General features: G+C 40.8%; 2 protein-coding genes across 5 annotated transcripts in view; one reads left to right on the forward strand and one right to left on the reverse strand.

The window, feature by feature from the left end:
• Positions 1-3,724, forward strand: part of PPP2R3B (protein phosphatase 2 regulatory subunit B''beta) — a 43,340-nt gene extending 39,616 nt beyond the window's left edge. For both annotated transcript variants that reach the window (XM_068182636.1, XM_068182637.1), the window contains exons 11-13: positions 985-1,103; positions 1,212-1,318; positions 2,546-3,724. In XM_068182636.1, the coding sequence (XP_068038737.1) occupies positions 985-1,103; positions 1,212-1,318; positions 2,546-2,690 (371 nt within the window). In that variant the 3' untranslated portion in view covers positions 2,691-3,724. The remainder of the gene's footprint in view (positions 1-984; positions 1,104-1,211; positions 1,319-2,545) is intronic.
• A 1,838-nt stretch (positions 3,725-5,562) lies between these two features.
• The window catches only part of LOC137469670 (cohesin subunit SA-2-like), a 58,878-nt gene continuing 38,329 nt past the window's right edge, over positions 5,563-26,111 (reverse strand). For all 3 annotated transcript variants that reach the window (XM_068182634.1, XM_068182633.1, XM_068182635.1), the window contains 13 exons: positions 24,696-24,772; positions 23,655-23,742; positions 22,562-22,639; positions 20,740-20,832; positions 19,909-20,077; positions 17,233-17,378; positions 15,626-15,727; positions 14,169-14,323; positions 13,938-14,066; positions 9,907-10,097; positions 8,623-8,797; positions 7,548-7,632; positions 5,563-5,983 (listed from right to left, as the gene is read on the reverse strand). In XM_068182634.1, coding sequence (XP_068038735.1) covers positions 5,975-5,983; positions 7,548-7,632; positions 8,623-8,797; positions 9,907-10,097; positions 13,938-14,066; positions 14,169-14,323; positions 15,626-15,727; positions 17,233-17,378; positions 19,909-20,077; positions 20,740-20,832; positions 22,562-22,639; positions 23,655-23,742; positions 24,696-24,772 — 1,497 coding nt within the window. In that variant the 3' untranslated portion in view covers positions 5,563-5,974. The remainder of the gene's footprint in view (positions 5,984-7,547; positions 7,633-8,622; positions 8,798-9,906; positions 10,098-13,937; positions 14,067-14,168; positions 14,324-15,625; positions 15,728-17,232; positions 17,379-19,908; positions 20,078-20,739; positions 20,833-22,561; positions 22,640-23,654; positions 23,743-24,695; positions 24,773-26,111) is intronic.

Raw genomic sequence — 26,111 nt, forward strand, 5'->3', positions numbered from 1 at the left:
CATGACAGATACAAGTGTGGCAACCATGTACAAACAGGATTTGGATTTTGCTTCCCTGTGATGTCCTTGAGTTACACTTTGTTAGAGGCTGGGACAGTATGCTAAGGAAGTACTTTTCCAAGTCTGGCTTTTATTCAGCTCTTCCATAACATCTTCAGTTAGCTCCCATTTGATTAACAATGGAAGACTGTCTGTATTCCAGGTGAATCAATAAAGGGGAGTTTTAAGGATAGTCGTCTGTCTTCCCTTGTGTATCTCATATTTTTTAGCCTTTCTGCAGAAGCTTCAATATTCAGCTTTGAAATAGGGTAACATTTCTGAGCAACCTGACAAATACTTCAAAAGCTTAACACATCCATTGATTGGAGTCTTTAAAGTAGCACACTATAAAAATCAAACAAAACACCTCTGAGCATTTAGCTCTCCTCTCAAGCAGTAAATATTGATCAGACTGGACAAGTGTGGCAACCTTGACTCTATGAAAAATTAATCTGTATGAAGCATAGTCACACACTGTCATTTGTCATACATTTGTCTGATCAAGTCAGGGAAAAGAGAGGGCTGCTGCCATAGGAGATTGCTACCTGCTACCCAAGCACTCCTTGGGAAGGAATGGCTAACTCACTGGAGACTTCTGTCTGTTGAGGAAGCCTAAACAAATACCTTAAATGATTTTTAATAGCTGAGGGAGGTAGACTGCATCTCACTTCAACATACCGACAGGCTGTGGGATATGACAACCACAGCAAGGAAGAAAATCTGAACCATTTCAAAGTTTTGTAGACTTTGAAGGACACATCTCTAGGTTTGTATTTCATCTGTTTGCATCTCTCCCATTGCATCGAGGATCAGTGACAAATGTTGTTAAGCAGTGATGACTGAGTAATGATAATGTACCTTTTGATTACTCCACTTTTGAGAAAGAATAACTTCAGCTCTAATAACTTTATCTCTAATAATCTTATCTCCTAATCGTCTTTACAGGAAAAATTACTCTGCATGATTTAAAGCGATGTAAGTTGACAAATGTGTTCTTTGATACTTTTTTCAACATTGAAAAATACCTTGACCATGAACAGAAGGATCAGTTTTCTATGTTGCGGGTGAGTACTGAAGCTTTAAAAGTCTTTATAGCTATGTGCTTAGCAATTAATACTGTTTAAATTAATTAATTAATACTGTTTTGTGTAACATGCAACATGATTTTTTAGGATGGTGAAGGTGAAAGTCAAGAGGTTTCTGACTGGGAGAAATATGCTGCTGAAGAATATGATATCTTGGTAGCAGAAGAGGCAGCAAGTGACCAGTGGAATGACGGGTAAGAATGCAGCAGGACAGCTGATAGGAATCCTCTCTACTAAAGTACAGCCTCACCACCACTATCATTCATTTAAAAAAGAATAAACACATCCTTCTCAAAAATTTGTAATTAATGGTGTATGAGACTACCAAGTACACGTGTGTGAGCCAGAACTCTTATTCTAGAATATGCATCTCTTTTTACAAGCCCTTGTTTTTAAATTTGTAACTTGGTGAATTGAACCTTCAGCTGACTTTTGTGTGCTGTTTAAATCAGTGGTGAACTCACGGGAGAAACCCAAGGTGCTGCTCTATTTTAGTGTTCATAGTGGATTCTTAGTATTTAACTCTACTTTGCCCTATGTCTTTCTCTGAAGCAGCTGATGAGCACATAATGCCTTTATAAAGCAGTTTTAAAGAACAAGAACTGCAGTATCTAAAGCTCATTCTCTGCACAGTCCTGTTAAGTAGATGGAAAAAAACATGTGATGGAATTCAGTAGTGGTTGGGAAGACATACACGAACCTGAGTCACTCTAACCCAAGAAATGGTCAGGTTTTTAATCTGCTACCATAAATCTCCACTGAGACTTTGTGGGTTTTTTAAAAGCTATGAATTATAGATTGATCCCACCTAAAATGTTGAAGCTAACATTTTTAAATATCAGCCTTCACTGGTTTGCATTAGTTAAACTTTTATTTCATTATCCATCTATTCATCTGCATCAGCAGCAGGTGGTTATCAATAATTTCTGGGTTAACAGCTGGGTTTTGCTTTCCAGCATCTGCTTAAAAGTACAGTTGCTATCAGTTCTTGGTGCTAATGCACATGTCATAAGACCCTCAGTCCAGTATTGGTTCTTTTTTATCATACCTACTGCAGCTGTATTTCATTCTTCTTAACTGAGCCTCACTTCAGCTTTCTTGAGAAGAACTTGAGAGGTTTCTGTCAAGTACTTAGTCTTGCATTTCATCATTTCTAGCCTGTAAGTACTCCACTGGAGCAGTGTGTCAGTGTGTGCTTTGAATCCTTTCAGTAGAGCTGCATTTCACACTGGAAAGAGAGTAAGCTAACTTAAATTCAGGGAATTATTACAGAACCCTGGTGCTGTTCTGGTTGTTTCTTTATTATAAAATATTGGGAACTATATTCTTCCTGCAGCTGCCTTGTTAGTGTTCCAATATTTAGGCACTTCCTGGCATAGTTAGATTCTTTCATTTTCCTTTTTATTTTTGTCTACTTCTAGGTATGAAGCAGAACTGAATCCTGTAGACCATCAGAAGGCCAGTGTTCTGAAGTATCAAATGGAGAAAAGACCATTTTTTGAAATGCCTTCCCATCTGGCTGATGTAGACTTGGATGAATATGACTACGATGAGGATTTTGAATAGAGGTTACTCATGGTCAGCACTTGCAGAAGAGAAGGGACAGTCTGCAGCAGGTCTGCTACACGCTGATGCGTTTCAGTGGGGCTTCTTTCCAGGAAGTCAGCTTAGTTTTGTGCTAAAAATATCTAATCACTACATTTTAAGTAAAAGAAGTGCATTTATATGGAATGATGAGATTTTTGTATTTATTCAATAGTTTATTGTTTGTAAAATAGATTAAAGTATTTATTTTCAGAGGTTGCATAATTCCTTTTTGGGAGAATAACAATATTTGACTTAAAAGTAATCTACTGTTTTTAAGAGAACTGTATAATTCTCTTGAAGTTGATGTGTGGTGCACTGACCATCTCCATCTCACCTGTGAACAGGTATTTCTGTCCTGGTATGGGAGGTAAGGAGACAATTTACACCTGCAGTGTGCTCATGCTCATAGTCAGCCCTCTTTCAGGTCTTATGCCTTGGCAAGGAAGAGATGTGACAATGAGTGCACAGTTCAGTACTCATTTACAAGCAGAGTTTTGTCTGACAAGCTGTGCATATTAGTAGAATACCCTAAAGTGAACACCCAAGACAAGCTGTTTTTCTTCTCTGTGTAGTCCTTCTTTGCCCCAACTTTAATTTTGCATGCCCTTTTAAACTTCAGTCTTTTCCTTGACGTTAATCATAAAAAGATTATTTAACAATGAAGTCTGAGTCTTGATCCAAAATGGGTGTGTTAATTCATGCAGAAGGAACCAATTTTTTTTTAATTCCTTTGTATAAATGTTACTTGATCAGTGATGTGCACTAATTTGTTGTGGGCATTCGGTGCTTTTGTCTGTCCTCCCCTTTGCTTGTTTGCTATTGACACATTCCATGGATATTCATCAGTGTCACAGCAGCTTGAAATTGTTGCCTCACTCTTAACTGTTAAACAGGTTTTGTTGGAAAAGAAAAGTACAAAAAGATGTAAGTTATTTTTTTGCTTGCAGTGTAGATCTTTTAAAATGTTTCAAAAACATGTTTGTATTTTCAAATAAAGATTTTCATACATGTAATTTAACAGTTCTAATTTGTACATACTGCAGACAACTCATGTCTTACTAATAAAGAACCATTCAGCATAGGATGGGTTACACAGGTATTCAGTCTGGTTGGGTAATTACAACAAGCTGCATATGCAAAGCAATAAGCTTCCAGCAGGTTTTTCTTCCTCCAAAAGAGAGTATTTGGTGAGCAGCTGGGAGAAACCTGCTGTGCTCGACTCCTCACACCAGCTCCTGCACAAGAAACTCGTTGCTGAAGTGCTGGTGAACCTTACTGAGGGAAACTCAAATAATTGTAATACCATTTGAAGGATTTTGGTTAATTCTTCCAGTTTTAATGGAAACTCACCAATGTCAAGTTTCTCCAGGGCTGTCTGGATACTTTTTACTAACTGTCTATGGTTTGGGGCTTTTAAACAGTAAAGATACACAGAGCATTTCTGTTAAGCTCTGTTCCCTCAGGGAAAGAATGACCAACTGGCTTTGCAGAAGATGATCCTGAACATCTGTTGCACTGCAAGAGATGCATTTTCCTACCCTAAAACTTTTTTTAAGAAGGGGGCTTGTAACTGGGGAGCCAACAGCCACAGGCCTTCCCAGCATGGAGTGACACATCTTTGTCACACAGCACGATGTTGCAAGGTCGATCTCTTCTGCAGAGCCAGTAGCTGTTGTTGCCACTTTGTGTTTAATGAAGTGCCTGTTAAATCCTGCCCTCTATTATACTTGTGCTATCCAAGTCCCTTACTTCCTAAGTAGAACATATCCTGCTGTTCTTGTAGAAGTCCTGTTTCTTAAAATGCACGAGTTTATGAGATTATTGGACCTTGCCTCTGCAGGGTAATTCCTATCCCAAGCCCATTGTTACAAAAATTAAAGCATCCATGTGTTTGATGTGGTTCCAGGTAGAACTATTTTCCTAGTCAAGCTCTATTCTGCCTGCCTGGTGAGTGCTTAGGCCTAGATCCACAAATCATCCAGGATGATGAGGGGAAACATCAGTACCCCAGTCCAGGTAGGGGGAGTTACTGATAGAAGCACAGGGGAACCTGAGAGCCACCTCCCTTGTGGCAGCCTGCACACCATGCACAAGGAAAATCATGGATTCACTCTGGCCACTTCAGTGTACCCAATACCTGGGCAACAGTCATGGCTTTCACTTCCATCTTTACAGGGGAAGTCCCTGCTCAGCCTGTGAAATAACACAACACAAAGGCCAGCACAAATTTGCTGCCATTCTCCAGACATGGTGTAGGAGTATCACTTACACATTCAGTACTAATGGATAGCAATAGTTCTGTAGTTTATTTTACACAGTTACAATCCAAAATATATATATATATATATATAAAAAATAAAGCTGATATGATTACTGCAATGTACAATTCCAGAGAGCAGTGAGAAGGGTCAGTGAAGCAGCCCATACCCCCCAGCTTACTGCCACTGAAACACTCTTGAGTGACAATCATTTGCGAATTCTTAATGCAAAAAAACCCTGTTTTCGAATGGCCATATTTACAGTCTTCTTTACATTGTCTTTCCAGGCTTTTTCCAGGTAAACGCCACATGATCACTGTACGAAGGACTTCTTCCAGAGGATAATAGTCAGCTGGTCCACTGTTTCTTTCTTTGTTACTCTGAAGCCTTGACAGAAGTTTTCCTGAACGTGTCCTGACGCTTACAGACCTCTAACCACATCTTTCTAAGCAATGATCCAGGTTTTCCATTTTACAGGCAGGAAATGGCACTTGCCATTACCCAGCAGGTCCCAGTGCTCACAGTTGGGTCAGGTTCCTTTCTCCCCTGCACCAGGTGCAAGGAAACACACAGATCTCCATTTGGTTATCTCAAAACAGTAAAGAACACAGCCAGCAGAGCACTGCCCCCACATGCTTCAAACAGGTTTGTCTCAGCTGGTTCACAGTGTCTTTGATTCAGTGTTTGTCAATACCCTGATTCCAATCCTGCAGCTGTGAGCTTTTCCAAGGCAGTATCAAGGATGAGGATGCAGCTCAGTAATGATGCTCAGAATGCCCAACCCTAGAGCTGCAGCAGCTACCTCAGAAATGCCCTCAACCAGCAATGGTAAGAAATCAACCACAGTGCTACAAACTGGTTGTGGGTGGATGCCCATGGGCACAGAGACAACTTGGTCCATGTCTCCTGCCACCTCAGTTGATGCTCTCACACCACATTGACAAGTTAAACAATTTGCAGAAAAAGCATAGTGTGTGCTTCACTTCTGTTCATCCTCTCAGTGTCTTAACTGTCCTACATCACAAGAAAAAAGAGATAAAGTCAGTCCTGTACTATGTAGAAGACATCATGTAAGAGCCCATAAGGAATCTGAGTAACAGTGTAGCATCTAACCATTCAGCAGCTGAGCCACAGAGAGAGCTCTTATAAAGAACTACAGCTTCCACAAAAAGAAAGAAGCATTTCCATACCCCAAAAAGCCCAGAAAAGGCACTGCAGAGAAAGACACCATACTGCATAAGCAGTGCAATTTCTGTATTGCTTTAATCTTTGTCTATGAGTTAAATTCTTCTATTACATAACTTCAGTAGGAGCTGCTTCAAGTACATGGGCCAAACTGTCTACATTTTACCATGCATATGACTGAAAGAACAGGTAAAATTCCCTAGAAGTCCCTTTTTTTTTTTCCCCTTCTAGTCCTCTTTAAAAATAAAAGCCCAGCGTATGTTAAAACAAACATTGGCTGAACTTTACAGCAAAATCTCATTTAAAAAGACAAAAATCATGCGAAATCTGAATGTGGTGGTCAGATCCCACATAACCAGTCACTGGAAATCAAGGGGTTGCCTGACTCACTGCAAAAATACTGTCTGCCAAACACTGAGTTATGTTCTGCAGTGCAGACAACAGGGGGAAATACAGGAGAAAAACTTGAAGGAACTGCTCAGCCCCCTGTAGTGGCTGACACAGAAACCTTTAGAGAGCAAAGGTTATGATTAGCTGCAGCACAGGAAAAATCATGGCCTTCCTTTGCCCCCCACCCCTTTCCTTGTACAGTCACTCCATGAGACCCTGCTGTACAACATCCTGTCTGAGTCCTTGCACTCCACTGGCCCAAAGGGCTAAAAGTCCTTCCCTGCTGCAAGGATCCAGGCCAGGGCTGAGCTGAGGCCCAGGCAGAGAGCTCCAGCTCTGCCAGAATTGGATCCCAAAGGCAATCAGTGCCTAGGAGACAAGCCTCTGGCTATGCTGGTTGCCACTCCAAGCCCACAATGTTCTCATGCTTCCCTTCAAATCCCCAGTTTGTTCAGGGACAATTTAATCTGCCCAACAGCCTTGACTGGAAAAGGGAAAGAAACATGGGATACTGCAGCAAGAGCCCAGGGCTGTCCAGTGATCAGACACATTCTGAGTCTTTCAATCCAAAGAGCACAATGCAAACACCATTTGTGAAGCAGATATTTATTCCCTGCAGGCCATGCAGCAGTGCCATCTCTGCAATGTGTCAGTAACACGAAGCAACTGCAGCAAATGGCTCTTAATAAGGAAGCTTCACAGTATGGGGAAAAAGAAAGGGGATCCTCCTGTTAATGCATCCTGAGTGACATTCAGTCCTTACAATTGACCTAAGGATGTCTAGATGCTACAGTAAGGATTGCCTCTAAAATGTAGATCGAGCTGAAGGAGGAAACTGCAGTTGCAGCTGGAAAGGAGAGAGGGCATTCCCCTTTTCTCATCCTAAAAAGGGCCACAAAAAAGCAACCCCCTTTACTGCTGCATAGCTACCCAGGAGACTCTGACCTGACACTGACCTACCACCTACAGCTGTCCTCAGAGCTGGAAAACCAGCCAGACTTACCTGGTCTGTACCAATGACATCAACATCTTCAACTGTGTCTTCTGGACCCTCCTTGGAGACATCTTCTGTCTTAACCTCATCTTTGCTGGAAACAAAAAACAAACAAACAAATAAAAGCTAAGTCTTGAGATAAAACAGAGGCTGCACATGGCACAAGTGTGCTTAAGGCAGCACACCTGAATTTCACATAGTGAGATCTGCTGCTCATATCCATGTAAGCTAACCTGAAGTTACTGGCCCAGAATTTCCCAGTATGAAACAGGTTATGCTCTGAGGAATTTTCAATAAAGCAGTTCAGAAAAACACTGATTTTAACAGAGGCTACCTTCATGTTTAATAAATTTTTGTTCTATTTGTATTCATCAGGTCCATTTAACAAGTGTCCCAAAACGTGGAAAAGTATGCATCTTCCCAGGATTTGTGTTTCACCTTTTAACCTACTAATAGGGGAAATGGCACCTAATACCTCAATAAATTAACTGAATTAAAGGGAAATACTGCAACTGAGCACTTTGATTGCTCAAAAGTAGACTGCAGACTCCCTGTTTCTGCAACACCTCTCTCACATCCAAGTTGTGTGGGGTCTCACTGGGGCATGTCTGCATGCTGCACACCAACACTTCTCTAAAAGAAAGCTACAGGGTACACAGTAGTTAATAGCAGATCTACAGAGACAAGAATCCTCTTTTATTTCCAGAGATGGAGAAAACACTTATTGACTGGCTGCAGCAAACAGCCCAAGAGTACCTAGCACCACAGATCTCCAATCTGGACATGGCAAGTGGGACAGGGAACTTTCCTCCATCCTTGTCTTTTTCCACCCTGTGTCTCTGCACATTTGATGTTACTCCAAGAAGTCACAGAAGCCCTGTGACAGGGGCAGGGGAAAGCGGCAAATGTGGATTAAGGAAACAAAAAAACCCAACCTGTCCTTGGGACACAGCCCATAAGAAAGACAGGAGGGGCACACACCCTAAGCTCATGAAGTATTACAAAAAAACAGAAGGTGGATAGGGAGACCCCAAGTGTCAACGCCAGAACAGGTGAAGGAGCTTGTAAGACATCAAACTCTCACCAGTATCTTCTACGCAGCCCTACTGGACAAAGGAATGGCAAATGTTCCTGCAAGCACATCTCTTGAGATTTCAGCCTCTTTCTGCTTTTCCCTGCTGCAGAGGGAAGCTGAGAAGCACACTGCTGTTCCGGGGCTTTGCTTCCTACTTCAGTCTGGCTGGTTTCAGGCAAAGACCCTGCAACAGAGAGTGAACACAGTCATTCTGCAGCCTCACCCTCAGAGGTCTTGAGATGGACATTTCCAGTGTGTTCCCCACAGCAGAGAAACAATGGGGCCAAGCTCAAAAGGACATCTGGAGCAAAGCATTCCTTTATTGAAAGAGACAGCTAAAAGCCACTTAAAAGAAAATCCATTTCATTTGCCCACTGGTCATTTTTGCAATCTAGATTTATGAACTTGGCCCCGGTCCATAACTGCTATCAGTACTGCTGAGTCTATATAATGCTCAAGAAAGGAGAGCCTTTGGGGATACAAAGGAACAAGCTCTCTGAAGGCAAGTCACTGAAAAGATTTATGAGAAAGAAACTAAAGGACACTGTGGGAAAATTTCCTCCACATACAACTGCACATGTCCATAACACTTAGCATTTTAATTAGCAATTGTTTTCATAATGGCTTTATTACATTTTAACTAAGTCCCACCATATCCATGCAGTGGATATCCATGCAGTGGATATGAAGTATGCATATCCATACTTCACTACAGATTGGCAGTCCATAAATGCTGCCAAAGCCTGGATTGAGCCCATCTAAATATAATTCTTTAAGGTAGGAATATAATCTTACTGGCTCCCTAGAAATTCAACAGAGAGAAAAACCCTAGAGGGTGATTTGTCCCAGATAATCTGGCCTGAAGATGTGAATTGAGTTCTGGAAATACCTCTCCTGTCTCAATTAGCTACAGGGCATAAAGCAACAATGCCCTTAAGTTAACAATTAAAAGCAATCAACCAAGTCTCAGTGGCTCAGACAAATGCCAGCTGTTAGTACACAGTAGAATTCAGATAATCTTGAATTCTCTTCACTTGGAGTCCTCAGCCCAACTTTACAGCTATTGAGTGATCAAGGGACCTGTAGCAACAACAAAGCTGAAGGCAAAAACCACAGTTCAAAGTGGGAAGTCCTCAACGTCCAGCACTCCCTGGTACTCTACTGCTAATGCAAAGCATGAAATACATTTTAGCACGTGCAAATTTGCTACAGCAAAGCAAAATAGCAAATACAGCAGTTTTGCCAAACAGATAAAGAAAACACAGCTGACCAAGAACTGGGAAGTTTTCATACCATTAGACAATTTCCTTTTAAAAGATGATGTCTTGGATGAGCCCACAGGGGGCCACCCTCCCAAACTGCCAAGGACAGAGCTCTCCTCATCTTCATTTGCCAATAACGAGTTTCTGTACCAGACCAAAGGCTGCCATTTGTCTCCTCTGCACAGCAGTGGCTCTGTTATGTACCTCTGTAAGTAACTGTACCTGGGACAAAAACAAAAGCAAGCATAAGGAAACTCATTATCCTTCCCCTTCAATATCTGGGGCAGGTATTACAAGAAAGGATTTTCACTCTACTCTCCAAAGGTGCAAGCAGAACTGTTGAAGAGGGCACTATTTTTCTGTGACATCTCTGACATCTCTGAAGTATCTAATTAAAATGCAAATGTCTTCAAAGCTAAAAGAGTGCTTGAATTTTTAGCATTAGAAACAACACAAGATCCACAGAAATTACAAAATTACATCAGCTTCTATAGTTTCCTGTGCGGGAGAAGTCTGCCAATCGCTGCTGCCAGCAGCAACCTGAACAGAGCAGAATTCTGTGAGGATTCAACTCTTCTGGTGGCCTTTTCTGTCTCATGGACACAAAGGAGATCCCAGGCAAGAGATGCTCCCTGTGATTCAGCAGTAAAGGAATAGGTCAGACAAATGGGGGTTTTATACCACAAATGCCTGTTCTGTCAAAATTAAAAGCAAGAACAACCAATTAAACCATTTTTTCTGTATTATCATCTCAAACTCAATCCAATTCTCTCAGGAAAATGTCAAGTGTCTGCAAGAAGCAAATAACTGCACTGCAGTTGTGACAATGCATGGGATGTGGGAAACATTGTCTCACATCCCTGTTCTGTCTGATTCAGTCCAGAAATTTGGCATTGGACCTTCCTGAATCCCAGGTGAAGCTATCACCTTCCCTGGAGCAAAAAGGCCTTCTTCAAACACTCTATTTGAAAAACAGGACATTTCCAACAAAGTCTTTCTGACCCATTCCTACTTAATAACAATAAGAAAAGAAAACCAAAGTCTGACTCAGGATTAGGAACCGGATATTCACCACATTTCAGCTACAGTTCATCACTTTAAAATCAAGCCCAGTGTTGTTAAAACAGACCCCACCTTAGCAAATACCAGAAGTGACAGTTTTAACACCAGCCTGTGCAACATATTCTTCTTTTTTTTTTTTTTTTTTTGATTAGGAGAGTGGCCTGGAAAATATCAGCCATTTCATTTGCTTTGCAAAACAAGAAAACCAGTGCTGAGAGGAGGTCAGGGTAAGCACTGGCTCCAAAACAATTAGAGTCCTGGACTCTAGGGGCCCCAGGGATCAAGAAACCCTGGTAATGGAATTTGTTGGTTTCAAACAAGCACGTATTGTAACTACAGTTTCAGGGTCTAATCCAACTGCTATCAATGTCAGTGGAAAGACTCCTACTGATTCAGGAATCAGGCCCTTCATGCTGCTTGCTATTCAGCAATTCATTTCTTGTGTGCATTTTGTGGCACAGAGCAACTGACAAGCCAGGTATTTTACTGCTACAGCCTGTGCAATTACAGGGGAGAGGGTTAAAGTCCTTATACTTCAATGGTGTTGAAATATAGTCCTTTCTAACAAATGCCCATATTCTGTGTCTCATCTGTCACAGGTACATTCACATATGTTAACATATAGACCTGGACATCAATCCCATGATTAATAAGAAAAATGAAAATAACCAGATGTTTGTTTCACAAAGTTCATGTTGACCTAAAACATTCCAACCAATAATTTATGATGGAGCTAAACCTAAATATTTCTAAGAGGAAATATAATCTCCAGCCTCTGCAAGGCACTTTAGGCCTCCCAGAATAGAAACTGTTATTCTAGAAACGTAGCATGAAGGTACTTGTGTGGATAAATTGCAATTTCCCTTCTAGAAAATTTTATTGTTTCCCATTTGTTCCCAGCAGCAGAGGGAAGGCCCAAAGTAGTGAGAAGTCAAGTGCATTCCCTGCTAGGTTATTTTCCACAAAGCTTTTCCATTAATAAACCTACCTGAATGTATCAAATGTATCTGATACATTCAGGAATATACTTCCAGAATATACCCTCTGATCAAGAAGTTAAATATAGTCTTAGGAAAAAAGTTATCAGGATTTAGCTTTGATCTGCTCCATCAACAATTAAATATTTTCCTCTTGTTTAATTAAAAACTATTCCCAGCAGGTAAATGAAATGACAGTTTTTCAAGCATGGTTTAACAGAAAACTACTTATTGCATGGGTGTCACCACAGAAGCTTAAAGCTCTTTAAAATACAGACAACATGGACACAGTTATACAGAAACTGTCCAAACTGGGGCCTGGAGCACTTCCCCTACGAAGACAGGCTGAGGGAGTTGGCATCATTCAGCCTGGAGAAGAGAAGGCTCTGGGGAGGACTGACAGCACCTTCTAGTACCTAAACAGAGCTGACAAGAGAGCTGGAGAGGGACTTTCTATAAGGGCATGTAAAGATAGGACACGGCTTTAAATGGCTTTAAACTGAGTGTGAGTTCAGATTAGATATTAGGAAGAAATTCTTGACTGTGATCATGGTGAGACACTGGAACAGGCTGCCCAGAGCAGTTCTGGACTCCCCATCCCTGCCAGTGTTCAAGGCCAGGTTGGATGAGGCTTTGAGCAACCTGGTCTAGTAGAAAGTGTTCCTCCCTATGGCAGGGGGGCTGGGACTAGATGATCCTTGAGGTCTATGGATTCTGTGAAAACCAATTTTACTAGTAGATCTCAAAAATTCTCATCTGAGAAAAATGCAAGAATTGCAAATGAAGTTATCCATACCCACAGATTATCCACTTTAGGTTTTTCAGGGTCTGTAATCAGTGTATGTTGACTGTTTTTCTTCTGCATTTTGCATTCCAGCTTTGAATCAATTTTTTCAAATTAGTTGTCTGTGTTGATGGCAATCATTAATAAATTATGTCATGTGAAGTAACAGGAAAATAGACATTTTACTATTCTTGACCCATGTTGCATAAAACCTGGTTGGTAAATCCCATAGAAGTTCTCCTCCAATGCAAGACAAAGTGACATGGGAACAAGCAAGTTACACAGAGCTCAGAAAGATGTGACAGTTGGTTTTCTTCCATTTCTGCTGACTTCCTTTCAAAAGTAAAACTTTTCTTGTCATGTACTGGAGTGACTTGCTCAGAAATGCAAAAAGGCAGATGTGTCTTACTGTCCCACGTCTTCAAATACGCTTTCAAGGAAAATGGAAATACCTAGTTTTACAGTATCTGTAACTAAAATACTGAAGTGCAGAGATCTGGATCCAAAATGAACAGCACTGACTAAGGAAGTAATGCTAAAGGTCAAATAGAAGGAAGAATGTCACTTCCATCCCAAAAATGATCAGAGCTGAGGCACGTGAAGTAGGGAATAAGATGCATACCCATATATCTCTCCATTCAGGTGCATAATACCCCACTCTTATAGCATTAAATGTAAATATTTAAACCACTGTAAAACATGGGCCCACTGGATCAGGGCATATTCCCATGTAAATAGTAAATTCTTGGATTTAAGTATCTATATTATGAAGAGCGTCACATATATTTCTGTTCCAAATATGTTCCATGGAATCCACATAACTGAGGCCTGAAGCTGTGGAAATAGATAATTACAAAATAATGGTCCCTGCATTATTTCTTCCACAACCTTTTGATTTAGTTTTCTGTTCAGAAAAGCATTCCTGCCACTACACTAACCAGTTAAGTCGCAAATCTCTTCCACCAAATTAACAGCCTTTTCTTTAGAAGAACTGCCATATGTGGCCACAACTATGTGTAAGAAAAACCTAGAATGCTTATTGCACATACAATCTGAAAAAATTACTACTACAAAATTCAACAACTGTTTCTCAAACTAACAGCCTGAAGGGCAGACTGATTTCAGAGGCTCTGTGAAGAGCCTTTGAGCAAATTCTGCCACACTGAAGTTCAAGTGTCCTTCGTACAAGGATACACAAATCACAAACAGTGTATGATGGTGTTCAAGAACTTAACTTACACTAGTCTTTTGTCTGGCCTTAGCAGCTTGTTGGAAAATTCACTGATGATTAACAGAAAGCTCAAGTTAGGAGGCAAGCATTTTCCATCTACTCCAGTAGTTCCTTGAAAAGCAAATTCAATCCCTTCCCTATTGAAAGAAAAACAGAAAAGAACAGAGTAACAAAACAAATAAAACAGGCAACTAACAAAAGCAATGACCATGGACAATATGATGTTACATGGCACATACTTGTGTATCATGGCTATAGATTCTCTAGATTTCACTTGGTCCCAACCAAATGTTAGTGAAAAGCGACGAGCAAGTTCTTTGATGTTTGCAAAGGAAGGAGAGGAGAAGTCCACACCATTACTGCTGTCTTGGCTTTCTGCATGTGTCTGAAACAGCTGCAAGAGAAGTCGCAGATAAGCAAACACGTAATCCTACAGGCAAACAAAGCACCAGGAGGACAGAGAGACAGGAGCCTCACAGAAGAGCAGGTAAGTTGTGTGCTTCTGAAGCTCTGAATGGAACAATGACAAGGAACTGACACAAAGGACACTGCTGCGCTCGTAAGGCACAAATTAAAAAAATAAAAATAAAAAATCGCGTGCATAAACAGAAAACTGATTCCTGAAGATGATGGTCCCACTAACCTCACCTCCTCTTGGGTCTTCTGAACCAAGCCCCAGAGGCCTAATTTGCCCGAGATGCTTTCAGAGTAGCATAGTGCAGATACAAAGCAGCAAGTTTGGCAGCACCATAAGAGTGGGTAAGAGTAGGTCAAAAGCACATCTTGAGCCCAAATAACTGTGCTTTGGGTTGGTTTTTTGTTTTTTTTTCCTAACAGAATAAGGAAGTAGCCTGCTCTCATCAACCTGTTAACTTTCAAGGTCAGGCAAAGGCCAAAAAGGGCCTGTTGTCTATGTGATACCTAAACACAAAGTCCTGACTATGTCAGCAGAATATATGTAGCCAAATGCTGCTTAGACTCATCTAAGCTCAGATTTCAAGGGCTGGTTCATAGATCTAAGCCCCCGGCAATGTGTGTGAAATAAGCAAAGCTCATGTGTCAGTATCCCCAGGAGGAGCCTGCTCTCTGGATTACAGCAGGACTCCAGGCTAGAAGCAGCTCTGGCCAGGGGCAGAGCTGGCAAAAGCAGCTGCTAAAATAGCTAACTGGCTACCAGTCAGCAGCTGCAAGCCCAGCAACTGAGACCCTTCAGAAGACCTGCAACCCACTTTCCTCCAGAGGCAAAAAAAAAAAAAAAAAAAAGCTGAAAATAAATGGGGGTTGGAGCTGACAAGACACAGGCACATCCATGGCTTCTCAAATTCAGAAGGAATTAAGGTAGTCCATAAAACACAGCATAAGATCCTTAATATTTGTTAAGCTTAAGGGACACCATGTTCCAAGAAACACTTCGTAATCTCACATCAGTTCTAACATACTATGCACTTGAAGATTAAAAACATGACCAAAAAATCATGGACAAAAGCACCTTTTAAAACAGGTGCAATGATTTGAAAGGAGTTTTAATTATGACATGCAAAAACAACATACACATAGAAAGTGCAGGAAAGGAAGTAAATTCTGTCACTAGGCTTTCTAATGATTTGGAATAATTACTGCATGTGAGGTAAAAATCTTCACTGTGAATACAGCTATCATAAGAGCCCCTAGCCTCTTGCTTTAATCTTAACCTTACCTGCTGCAGACAGAGAATCAGTGTCTTGGCACTCTGAATTTTGTTATTGCACCTCGTCTTGCTTAACGTTTCTTTAATTATGTCTCCAAAATCACTGTAGGTCTATTAACAGCAACAAAACAATTGAGAGTTATCATTCCCCTTCTTTAGCACTGGGAGAACACAAACCACATGACTCTTCAAGTGACACAAGAAGTTCCTAAAATACTCTCAACATAAGAACACGCAAGTTAAAAGATGAAAAATGGCTCTTTTATAATATTTCATACGTAAAGCAAGGGTATGCTCCTTGTAGAGTAATGTGAGGATCAAAGTTACACTGAAATTGTTAAGTATCAACAACTAATTGATTGTCAATTCTTAATTCATAATTAATTGTAATTCTTTAAAAAGAGCAAAGCCTCACCAAATAGACAAATAGACAATTCTGCACTTTACCAGTGCTTGCCAATGAGACAAAGAACAAGATTCATATTCAGGTTATTTCCAAAGTTCTGTCAGTTGACTCAAGGAAACTGCCCACTCTGATGTTCTTGGCCCTCCTGAAACCCCCTTCGGAGTGGCTAAACCCTGGTCATCTAAACCCTGGGACTCATGTGAAATGTAGGCACCTGCATATGCACTGTGTGAGCTGTATGAATTAAGCTGACCACTTCAGTGTGAGAACTTCAATAGATTAATCACTCTCCTACCATAAACTGCTGCTCTGCAGTGGCCTCTCTGCAGAAGCTGAGGAGCAGATGTCCAGACAGACATGGACACACATGTCCTCTCCTCAATTTTCAATTGCTTTATCTGCAGTGAGGTACCTCTGTGGAACTAAGAGAGGAGATCTGCCCCACTCCTGCTTGATTCTATAGCCCTTTTGTGATAATTCCAGGACTCTGAGCCACAACACTATTAACACTCTATCTTCCACAAACACTGGAGACACTTTCAAAAACCAAAATGCACTGTGTGAAAAATGCATATTTTATGATTGGCTTTTCGCAAATATTAAATTGAATACTATATGTATTATGTTATATTGATTAGAAGTGCTGTATTAACATTTTAATAGTATGGTAAATGTAGTTTTGTAGTTAAAATAGAACCTATGTATGTGGGGTTTTTTTTTTACTAGCTCAAGCAAGAGATGAGATAATGAAGAAACTCTTCACACAGAGATGGCAGTGATGGGGGCCCATAAAGAATTACTGCCTCCTCATCGGAAAAGACAAACATTCTTCCACCTTCTCTCCGTCTGTATGGAACCACCAGGATTAAGGGGAAGAAGTTGACAAAAAACCAGAAAAGTTCTTAATTTGCAAGGAATTTATGCATCATGTATGAGATATATGAATATGCAACAGGCTGTTGCTTTTAAAGATTATTCCTTTGTTCACAAGGCATGCTTATCGGGCTTCAGTGCCCGAGAGCATCCGGACATCCGTAATTCTTTGCTTTTTATTGTCTTGTAATTGTCCTAACTCTAAATTTTCATTACTCTAATTGTATTACTATTTTTATAACTATTTTATTATTATTAAACTTTTAAAACTTTAAAAACCAAGTGATTGGCGTTTTTCACACACTGTTAGGAAAACCAACCTTATCTAAAACATTACCTTCACATAATACTTATAGATCTCAGCAGCTGCAGTCATCTCTACCACATTATACACTATTAACTTGCAATATGCTGCCAGAAGACTCCGCTTTTTGTGCAAGTCATCAAGTTTGCAAGTTTCATCCTTTCCCTCTTCTGTCAGATCTAGGGAAACAAAAGCATTGAAGCTTTGTTCTATTATTTGATTCGAGGTATCTCAGTTTAAATGACCAACTTTCACCTAAATAGCACAGACTCAGCTGTTCAGTAACAGATGCCAGCACTCATTCCTGTGTACATCAGAAAACACAGGTTTATTCCCATTTCAAAGCTCCAGTTGAAAACAGTCTTCTTCCACAGCCTCCTACTCTGATCTTCATAGGACTTTGGCATTTCTACTAGTCAGAATCTCCAAGTAGAACACTGCTCACCGCTACAGAACTGAACCAGCAAGTAGAATAAAAGGCACAAACACACCAAATGGAAGGACCTGAAAAATTGCAACCACATTTTTTTTCGTAGAATAAAACAGATGGTAGAAAAGAGCACATAACTCACTGGAAACCCTACAAAAGTTGTCACACACAGTCAGCAAGAGTTCCAATTAAATTCTCCAAGCTCCAGTGAAATTTTCGAAGTGCTTATCAACAAGAGTGAAAGGAAAAAAAGGTCACTTAATAGCATTAAGAACAAATGTCTAGAACGTGAGTTAGTTACTAGCTGGATAACTCATGGGAGTGCTACAAAGGTGCTTGGGGACAGTTTCTTACAGCAGGAGAGTCAAGACACACTCTCTCCTGCTGCACATGCAAGCTATCAGCTACCAAAAGACTTCAGTCTCTGACCTATCATTTTGATGTGGACTGTTTCTGCTTCTAGAATGACTGCGGGCCTGGAAACAAACATAAGGCAAATGACTGATCAGAAGCATCTGAAAGCTAAGAGTTTAAACTGGAATAAAAAGCTGCCAGCTGAGCACACATGACAAGCACACCTTGCATCACAAAATCATTTGTTCAGGAAGGAATCTGCAATGGGGTGAAGGGGGATCCTTTACAGGGAGAACTGAGAAATTGAAGGCATCACAGAATAAAGGTTTGAAAAAGATCTCAGGCCATCTGATCCAAAGCAGGATCGATTTTATCCGTTTCAGATATATAATGTAAACAACCTAAAGTATAACCTGCTTCAGTAACTCCCACAACTAGGATACTACAACCTACTTGAGCAATCTTTTCTACTGTATCTTTACTAATTCAGATTCTCTTAACTATTTCCCTGTTGCAATTTTGGCCATGCAATGTTCCCCATCAGTGGTTCTTGCATATACACCATGACCTAAGGAAGTGTGGTGCCCAAAGCTGAACAGAGAACTCCTGAAGAGCTGCAGGAGAGGAGTTAGAGAAAACTGAAGGAGAGGAGTTAGAGAAATCTAGAACAACGCTTGTTTTTTCAAAACATGGCACTTGAACTTGTCCTCAGAACCACAACGAACAAACTACTTTCAAAACACTCCCAAAAGAGACCAGCCTTCATAATTACAACCTCAATACAGCATCCAAATGTGTTTGGAAAAAGGCAGTAGGGCAACAAATACTGTTTCCCACTGGACTGAGAGCAGCCCTGAGGAAAAGGACTTGGGGGTGCTGGCTGATGAGAAGCTCAGCAAGACCCAGCAACATGTGCTCACAGCCCAAAAAGCCAACTGTGTCCTGGGGTGCATCCAAACCAGCGTGGCCAGCAGGGTGAGGGAGGTGACTCTGCCCCTCTACTCTGCTCTGGTGAGACCACAGCTGGAGTGCTGTGCCCAGCTCTGGGGCCTCCAGCATAAGAAGGGCATGGATCTGCTGGAGTGAGTCCAGAGGAGGGTCATGAAGATGCTCAGTGGGCTGGAGCACCTTGCCTGGTGAGAACATCACCAACTTGAGAGAGTTGGGATTCTTCCACCTGGAGGAGGGCAGGTTCTGGGGAGACCTTCAAGCACCTAAACAGGGCCAACAAGAGAGGTGGAAAGGGACTTCTTACAACAGCATGTAGTGATACAATGGGGAATGGCTTTAAACTGACAGGGCAGATTTATTTCTTAGCTATAAGGAAGACATTATTGACTGTGGTGATGGTGAGACACCGAAACAGGTTGCTCAGAGAAGCTGTGGAAGCCCCATTGCACGTTGAAGGCCAGGCTGGATAGGGCTTTGAGCAACCTCCTCTAGTGGAAGGTGTCTCTGTCCATGGCAGAGGTGTTCGGAAGTAGATGATCATTAATGTCCCTGCCAACCCAAACCAGTCTATAATTCTGTGAAATCAGCCTCACAGCCCCAAAATCAAAATCTACTGGTTCTTTACTCTGATGGCTTAGAAGGGTCCATGCAATGACACATTGCAACACTGCACGGCCTCCCTCTAACACCATCATCTGGACCACGGAAGTCAGTCCACCAAACACTTTTACTCACCCAGCCCTGCTTTAATTCAGCCCTTTTCATCAAACAGTTAAATTGGTTGATCCACAGTCTGTACAGATCAAAGAATTACAGTTTTTTTGCTTGTAAAGAGGCCCAACCAGAAAAAAAAACAAAGCAACTCACAAAATAACAGCATAAGAAAGGCCAGCCCTTTCCCTGATACATTCACTGCAGATGACAAATGATAGCAAAAATAGTAGATTTTTTTTCCAGTGATGAAGATATCTAACCTTTTTTTTCCTCTTCTCCATCCGTGAAAACGTGTTCCTGGATAAATGAAAACAGTTTTTCCTGAAGTTGTGTGTTAGGAAGATAACCTAGAAGTCCAACTGCTTCTTCATTATTATTTGAATCCAGGTGACCCAAAATCAGCAACCAGTCACAGAGTATCATGAAGGCCTGTACCATGCAAAGAAAGCCAAAGAAGGATTTAGAGACCATGTTACTTTTTGTGCCAATTCCACTTTGAATTTCCATCAAACACAGTCAAGTTTCCATCCCATGTCTTCCTTGCAAACTAAGGGTTTCTTTTTGCCTCAGCTGTGGTGAAACGCCCCAGCTAAATCCTTAAAGAACTTGTATGTTAGGATGCAGTGTACACAAGTATCATGCACAAATACCACCTAAAGACTTTCAAAGTTCCGTGGGCAAGAAGAAGAGCTGTATTATGTTGAAATACCCCTCTTTTAGCACACGAACCACTGGACAATTTCGCCCTTTCTTTAAGTAATATTCATAGCAAAACATTAATGAAGCAACGATAGCAACCAATACACTGATAGATGTAACCAGAAAACACAATGATTTTCACTCAGTTTGAGGCCTTGATTCTGCAGATGGACTCATGCAGACAGCACTAACTTGTAGCATTTTAACTAACTTAACTTTAGCTTTTATTTAAAATAAATAGTTGAAGACTGTGGTTTTTATGTGTTATTTCTCTGCTAAGAGACAAAAACACAGCAAAAATTTAATAGAATGAAACACCAGTATGAAGAAAGGCAGGAATTTAAAAGGAGATCTGAGCACAAATGCTCATTAAGTGATAGAAAAACACAAACCTTTTCTCTTACATCTTTTTCCTTATGGTGGAGGAAGTATGTGCAAATCTGACTGAAATGTCTCAGCTGCCTTCTTAGGGGAAAAAGAGTCTCCTAAAAACACATTTAGGAAAAACAAAAGGAGCAATATGTTAGAGACTATGATTCAACAGAGAATTACAGAACAAACAACAGTTGCATCTTTCTTCCACTCATATTATTAATTTAAGATAGCACAGCTGATGACATGATGAAAGAAGCTGGCATTTCACAGAACAGCTTACTAGCTATGAACAACTGCATCTGTCACAGTTGCTGAGGCCAGTGGAATTCAGCAAGTCACACACTCTTTGTTTCTCCATCTGTAGGGAGGGCAGCGTGTATTCTCTTATTCACTACTTCTTATCTGTATAAAGCAGTGATAACATGGAAGTAGAGTCATAAAAATCTCTGGTCCATCCCACCTAATGTTCAATGCGCACTGCCTTGTGGAGTTGGTTTTCTCCCTTCTTCCCCTAATGACTACAAAGGGAATAGAGTTTAACTTTGGCACTCAGAAACTTAAGACACCACACTCTGTTAAGTTGAATCCAGTATGGGAGACTATTTGGTTTGCTCACAAGCATACAAAAGACTTTGATCCTCCACCAGCTCCCAGCTGCACTGCACTGAGCTCTGAGCCATCAGTGTAAAAGGACTGCCCTTACAAGAGAGCCAGATTTCATGCTATGCAGCACTACATTTTTAAGAAAAGGGATTCATCCCAGGACATGCTGAGGAGAACCAGGTGTAGGGCAATACATCGTCTTAACAATGCTAGGGGAGGAGCAAGGGGGAAATAACAGAGCTGCTGTCCAGGAATTTTTTTTTTTTTTTCTCTTGGAACTTCTCTATCTGCCAACATCCAGATTTGGCCCTGCAGAGTGGGCCGTCACATCTGCTTCCAATCAAAATCTGCTCCTGTATGAAAGGCCAAATTAAAAAATGTGCTGCCCCATTACCAAGTTGAGCTAACCATGTCTGGAGTGAAAGGGAGAACACACTGGAGCAGTGAGAGATGTGGGCATCCACGCAGGAATGGAACGGGACGGGAATAGACAGTGAATCAGTGGCCAAATGGGTAACGTCCCAGCTAGCATTTCTCACACGAATGTCCGTGTCAGCGCCCTGTCCTGTATGCACAGGAGCACCAGGGAAGGGGTCAGAATGACAAAGCAGCACTCAGTGGAGTCAGAAATCATCAAGAGGAGGAGCCCCGCAGGGCACACATTCCCACATTAAACAAAACATAAAAGAGTTTTCCTGTCTGGTGTCTTAAACTAGACTTTCTTTTGAAATATCTGCTAAACTTGGTACTTTATAAATTATGAAAGTAAATAGTCAACCGATGAGAAAATTACCACTTTCCTCAACCTTTCTGACAGAAATATGTAGGTAGGTAAATCAAGAAAATAAAAAGAGAAACAAAGTTACAGAATGTCCTGGAGTTTTCATTTAATATTCTTTGCTGCTTAAAACAAGAAAACAACACACTCTTTGGCAGTGAGACAAGTTCCTTATCTCCATCAAGCCCTAGGAATTTGATGCACATGTTTTGCAGTAAAAATAGCAGTGAACCATTGTTCCTGCAGACTGAAAACACACACACAGATTAAAAGAAAAAAAAAAAAAACAAAAGAGGATAAGATGGAGAGAAAATGCCTCAATTTGATTTGGTTTCCTCAAGAAAACAGACTAACTATCTTCTGATAAGCTTGCTTTTTCAAGAAGTCTCAGAACAGGAAAATTAGCTTTAACTTCTATAAGCACAACTCCAGGTTTCAAAATTACATCAGTAACCAACCTTGGGAGAATTTTCCGAAACTGCAGCTAGTTGCCACAGGAGAGAAAAATATGTGCACTGGAGAGCTGGTAGGATAATCTGCAAATAAAAACACAAGTCCTTTATTTACATTAAAGGCTCAGCAGCAAAAAGCTTAAGACTAAACAAAGCATTCAAGCCTGACATTCTGCATGCTGCTTGCATGAACACCAGTTGTACTTAGATCCTTAAAATAAATTTAACAGGTTTACATACAAGTAAGCACTGTCCCCTGAGAAACTTAATTACTAAGGTGCTGCTTCTGCAGAACTTCTCTGACATCTTGATGAGTTCAAGGGAAAGCAACCCACATATCAAAATGTGTATTCCCAGAGGCTCACTTTAGCTTAGCTCCTTGGGAATACTTTGAAGCCTTTCATCAAAGGCAGACTCCTCCAGAGGCCAGTTCAGAGCCGAAGCCTCGGTGCTCCAATGCTCCATCTAAAGGAATCCACTTCTACCCACTAGCTGCAGGCTCTCTCTATTCAACTAAACTTCACCCCCTTGCCAAAACCCCCCCAGGTTCTCTCCTGCAAACGGGGGCTGGTTAGCATTCATAACTGCTGAAGTATTTCACCTTGCAATCCTAGAATACACAACTCCATCTTCACACAATGTTTGAGATGAGGCAACCAGATAAGCAAAAGGCTGCAGTTGAGACAATTGGCAATTATAAACCACTACAACAAGAGTCAACATGTAAGCAACAGATCCAAAGTATTCCAGTTTCTGGTTATATGCCATCTAAAAGGGGTTCCTCAGTACAAGGGGTCCCAACAATTTCATATGTACTGAAATTTAGACTATGCAATCACTTGAAGTACTAAACATGACAAAGCATCAATCCAGATGCCTGATTATCACAGTTCTGAAAAATCTCCAAAATTAATTCATAAAAAGGCATGAATTTACAGATTCCAATATCCAAAGACAGCCTCCGTTTCCCAGACTGAGAAACGGATACAGTATCTTCCTGTCTCATAGGACATTGACATATAAGATTATTTAATACTTTGTATTTCTTGTGCTTTCATCAAGAAAAACATCTTTCAAATGTTAAATATTAACTACTCACCAGAACAGGCAAACTGCCATGTTCTGTTTCAAACACCAGGAACCTTAAAGTCTTGTCATACAGATTCCACTTGGTGAGATCATGGGCACTGAAGGTGAAAAAGAAATAATAATTATACACTAAGCAAGAAATGAAGACTCATCTGATCAAACAGGTTAAATGTATCCTATTTCTACCTTCATATAATGTAGAGCAATAACATTAAACAACTAAATATTAATTATAAGGGGGAAAAATTAAGTTTTCATCATCTAACACTGCAGCCTTTAGACCACAGCTTTACAGCGTGCATTCCTACCACAAAACTGCAGCATTGTGAGGACAGGAAAAAGAAGCTTGAGTTCTGTATCTTTTGCTATACTTTATGCATAGTCTTCAATTACTCAAAAAGGTCTGAAGAACAATTTCCTCAGCCCACTCTAAAAAACTGTTTCTAATAGTCTTGAGTATTCTCAACTCAACATTAGATTTCTCTTTGCAAAACCACAGCAGAGCCAGCAGGAGGGACAGGCAGAAGACCTACTGAGAAGAAGGCCCAATTCTCTTAACCTCTGTTCTACCTTGCATGACAATTTACCAAGCTCTGGAGAACCAAGGTTTTGAGAAATCATCTCTTAACAAAAGAAGATCAGAAAAACTAAAACTAAAAAGCAGATTACACCTGCTGTAAAGAACAACTGCTTTCACTATACCCTCTTCAGACTGACCACCAGTATTGTCAGTAAGGCTGTGGAAAAACATCCAGCTAGGACAGAAGCACCACAGAGGGGATCTCTGTGTCCAATACAACACCTCAATGCTGCAGCATACACTTCTCAGCCACATTAGGGCTGATGCTCAGTAATGAGTCCAAAAATAATTCCATATCCAAGAGTACAGTTCTATTAAGAAGAAACTAAAACTTGCAGCACCTCTCATAGGGATCATTTTCATTCTCTTGTGAAAAACCCCAATAAAGCCAACAAGCAATTTTCACTTTGCATGTGTAAGGTTGATACTTTAAGTATATGGGATCATAAATTGTGTAAATAAAGATCTCACTTATGAAAAGCCGCTACTCTTCTCAAAGTAGAGTGCATCTCGGAAATGTCTCCTGCGTCCGTACAAAATCCTCCTTCCTAAATCATGGAAGTTTGGGAAAGAGAAAGGAATTAGCCAGTGTGGGCCAAGGGAATGACTGTGTTCCCTTTCCAACCAACCCACAAGCTTGGATCACTCTCCTCCAGCCCTCCTTTAACCTTTACCTTTAACCACACTACTCATGTCCTGCTCTACAGTCAAAAGAAAACAGTATAACTGCACAGGAATTTTGTGTAAGAGAAAATCCCTGATATTAATAAACCAATAGCAGCCTCCCTAGACTGCAGTATTGCTAACACAGAGTAAAAAGTAGCAATTAGTCTAACATGGTCCCTCACACAGTTGTTAAGGATCTCTGGAAAGCTAAGTGTTCACATGGTGCTGACCTTCCTTGCTTCCAGCTGCCAGATCACATTCAAAGATAGCTAAAAATATATTAAATACTTTCCCATAGATGCAATTGCTGTAGTTTCCACAAGTATACTATGTGATTCTGGGGGACAAAATATACAACCAGGAATTAGAAGGGAGGGGTTCCAGGAGAAAAATCTCTTTATTTAGATATAGATCACACTACGGAGGAGTCGAAGAATCCCTGGTCTTGCACTGATCTTGTTTCTCATAAGTACACATTCTCCCACATTGACATAGATCTCTATTTAAGACCAATAAAATTAATCCAATCTGAGGTTAGGGGATTTTTTGGCTTGACACATTTTGCAATATCTCTGTGTCCAATAAAAACTTGCCAGTGTTAACTCTCATACCATGGCATGACACCTGTTCATGACAGCACAGTTGATCAGATCAGCTGCAGGCTTCTGTTGTTCAGCTCAGCCAGCAAGCTATTCATATCCCCACCAGCTGTTTCTGCTTTTTAGACCTAATGAAAAGCTTTGAGGGAGACTGCAGTCCTCTTTCAAGGGGGAAGTCATTATTTCCAAGACCCTCAAAGGTATACAGTCTGCACTACAGGCTGCTGTTCGATCGGCTTTTTCCCTACATACAAAGTGACAGCACAAAGGGCATCCGATGTACAGTCAAATATGGAGAACTACAGAACTGTTTCTTTCTGGGAAGAGCCTCATCACCTGTAGACTGACAGCACTCACTAGCTGATTTTGCACATAGTATCTTTGGCAAAGTACTGGAGTAACTACAAAGCTATTTCTTAGGTCCAGAGTATCTGGTGTAGCAATTTTGTTCCTCACAAGTACACATTCTCCCACACTGGCGCAGATCAACAAAATAATTCCAGTCTGAGGTTAGGGGACCTTTTGACTTGACACCTTTTACAATATCAGCATCCAATAAACGCCTGCCAGAAGACATACAATGCCCTGCTGGTGGTGTGGACTACCTTGTTTATTATTTTCC

This window comes from Anomalospiza imberbis, chromosome 2 (genome assembly GCF_031753505.1).
Source record: "Anomalospiza imberbis isolate Cuckoo-Finch-1a 21T00152 chromosome 2, ASM3175350v1, whole genome shotgun sequence".
NCBI lineage: Eukaryota > Metazoa > Chordata > Aves > Passeriformes > Viduidae > Anomalospiza > Anomalospiza imberbis.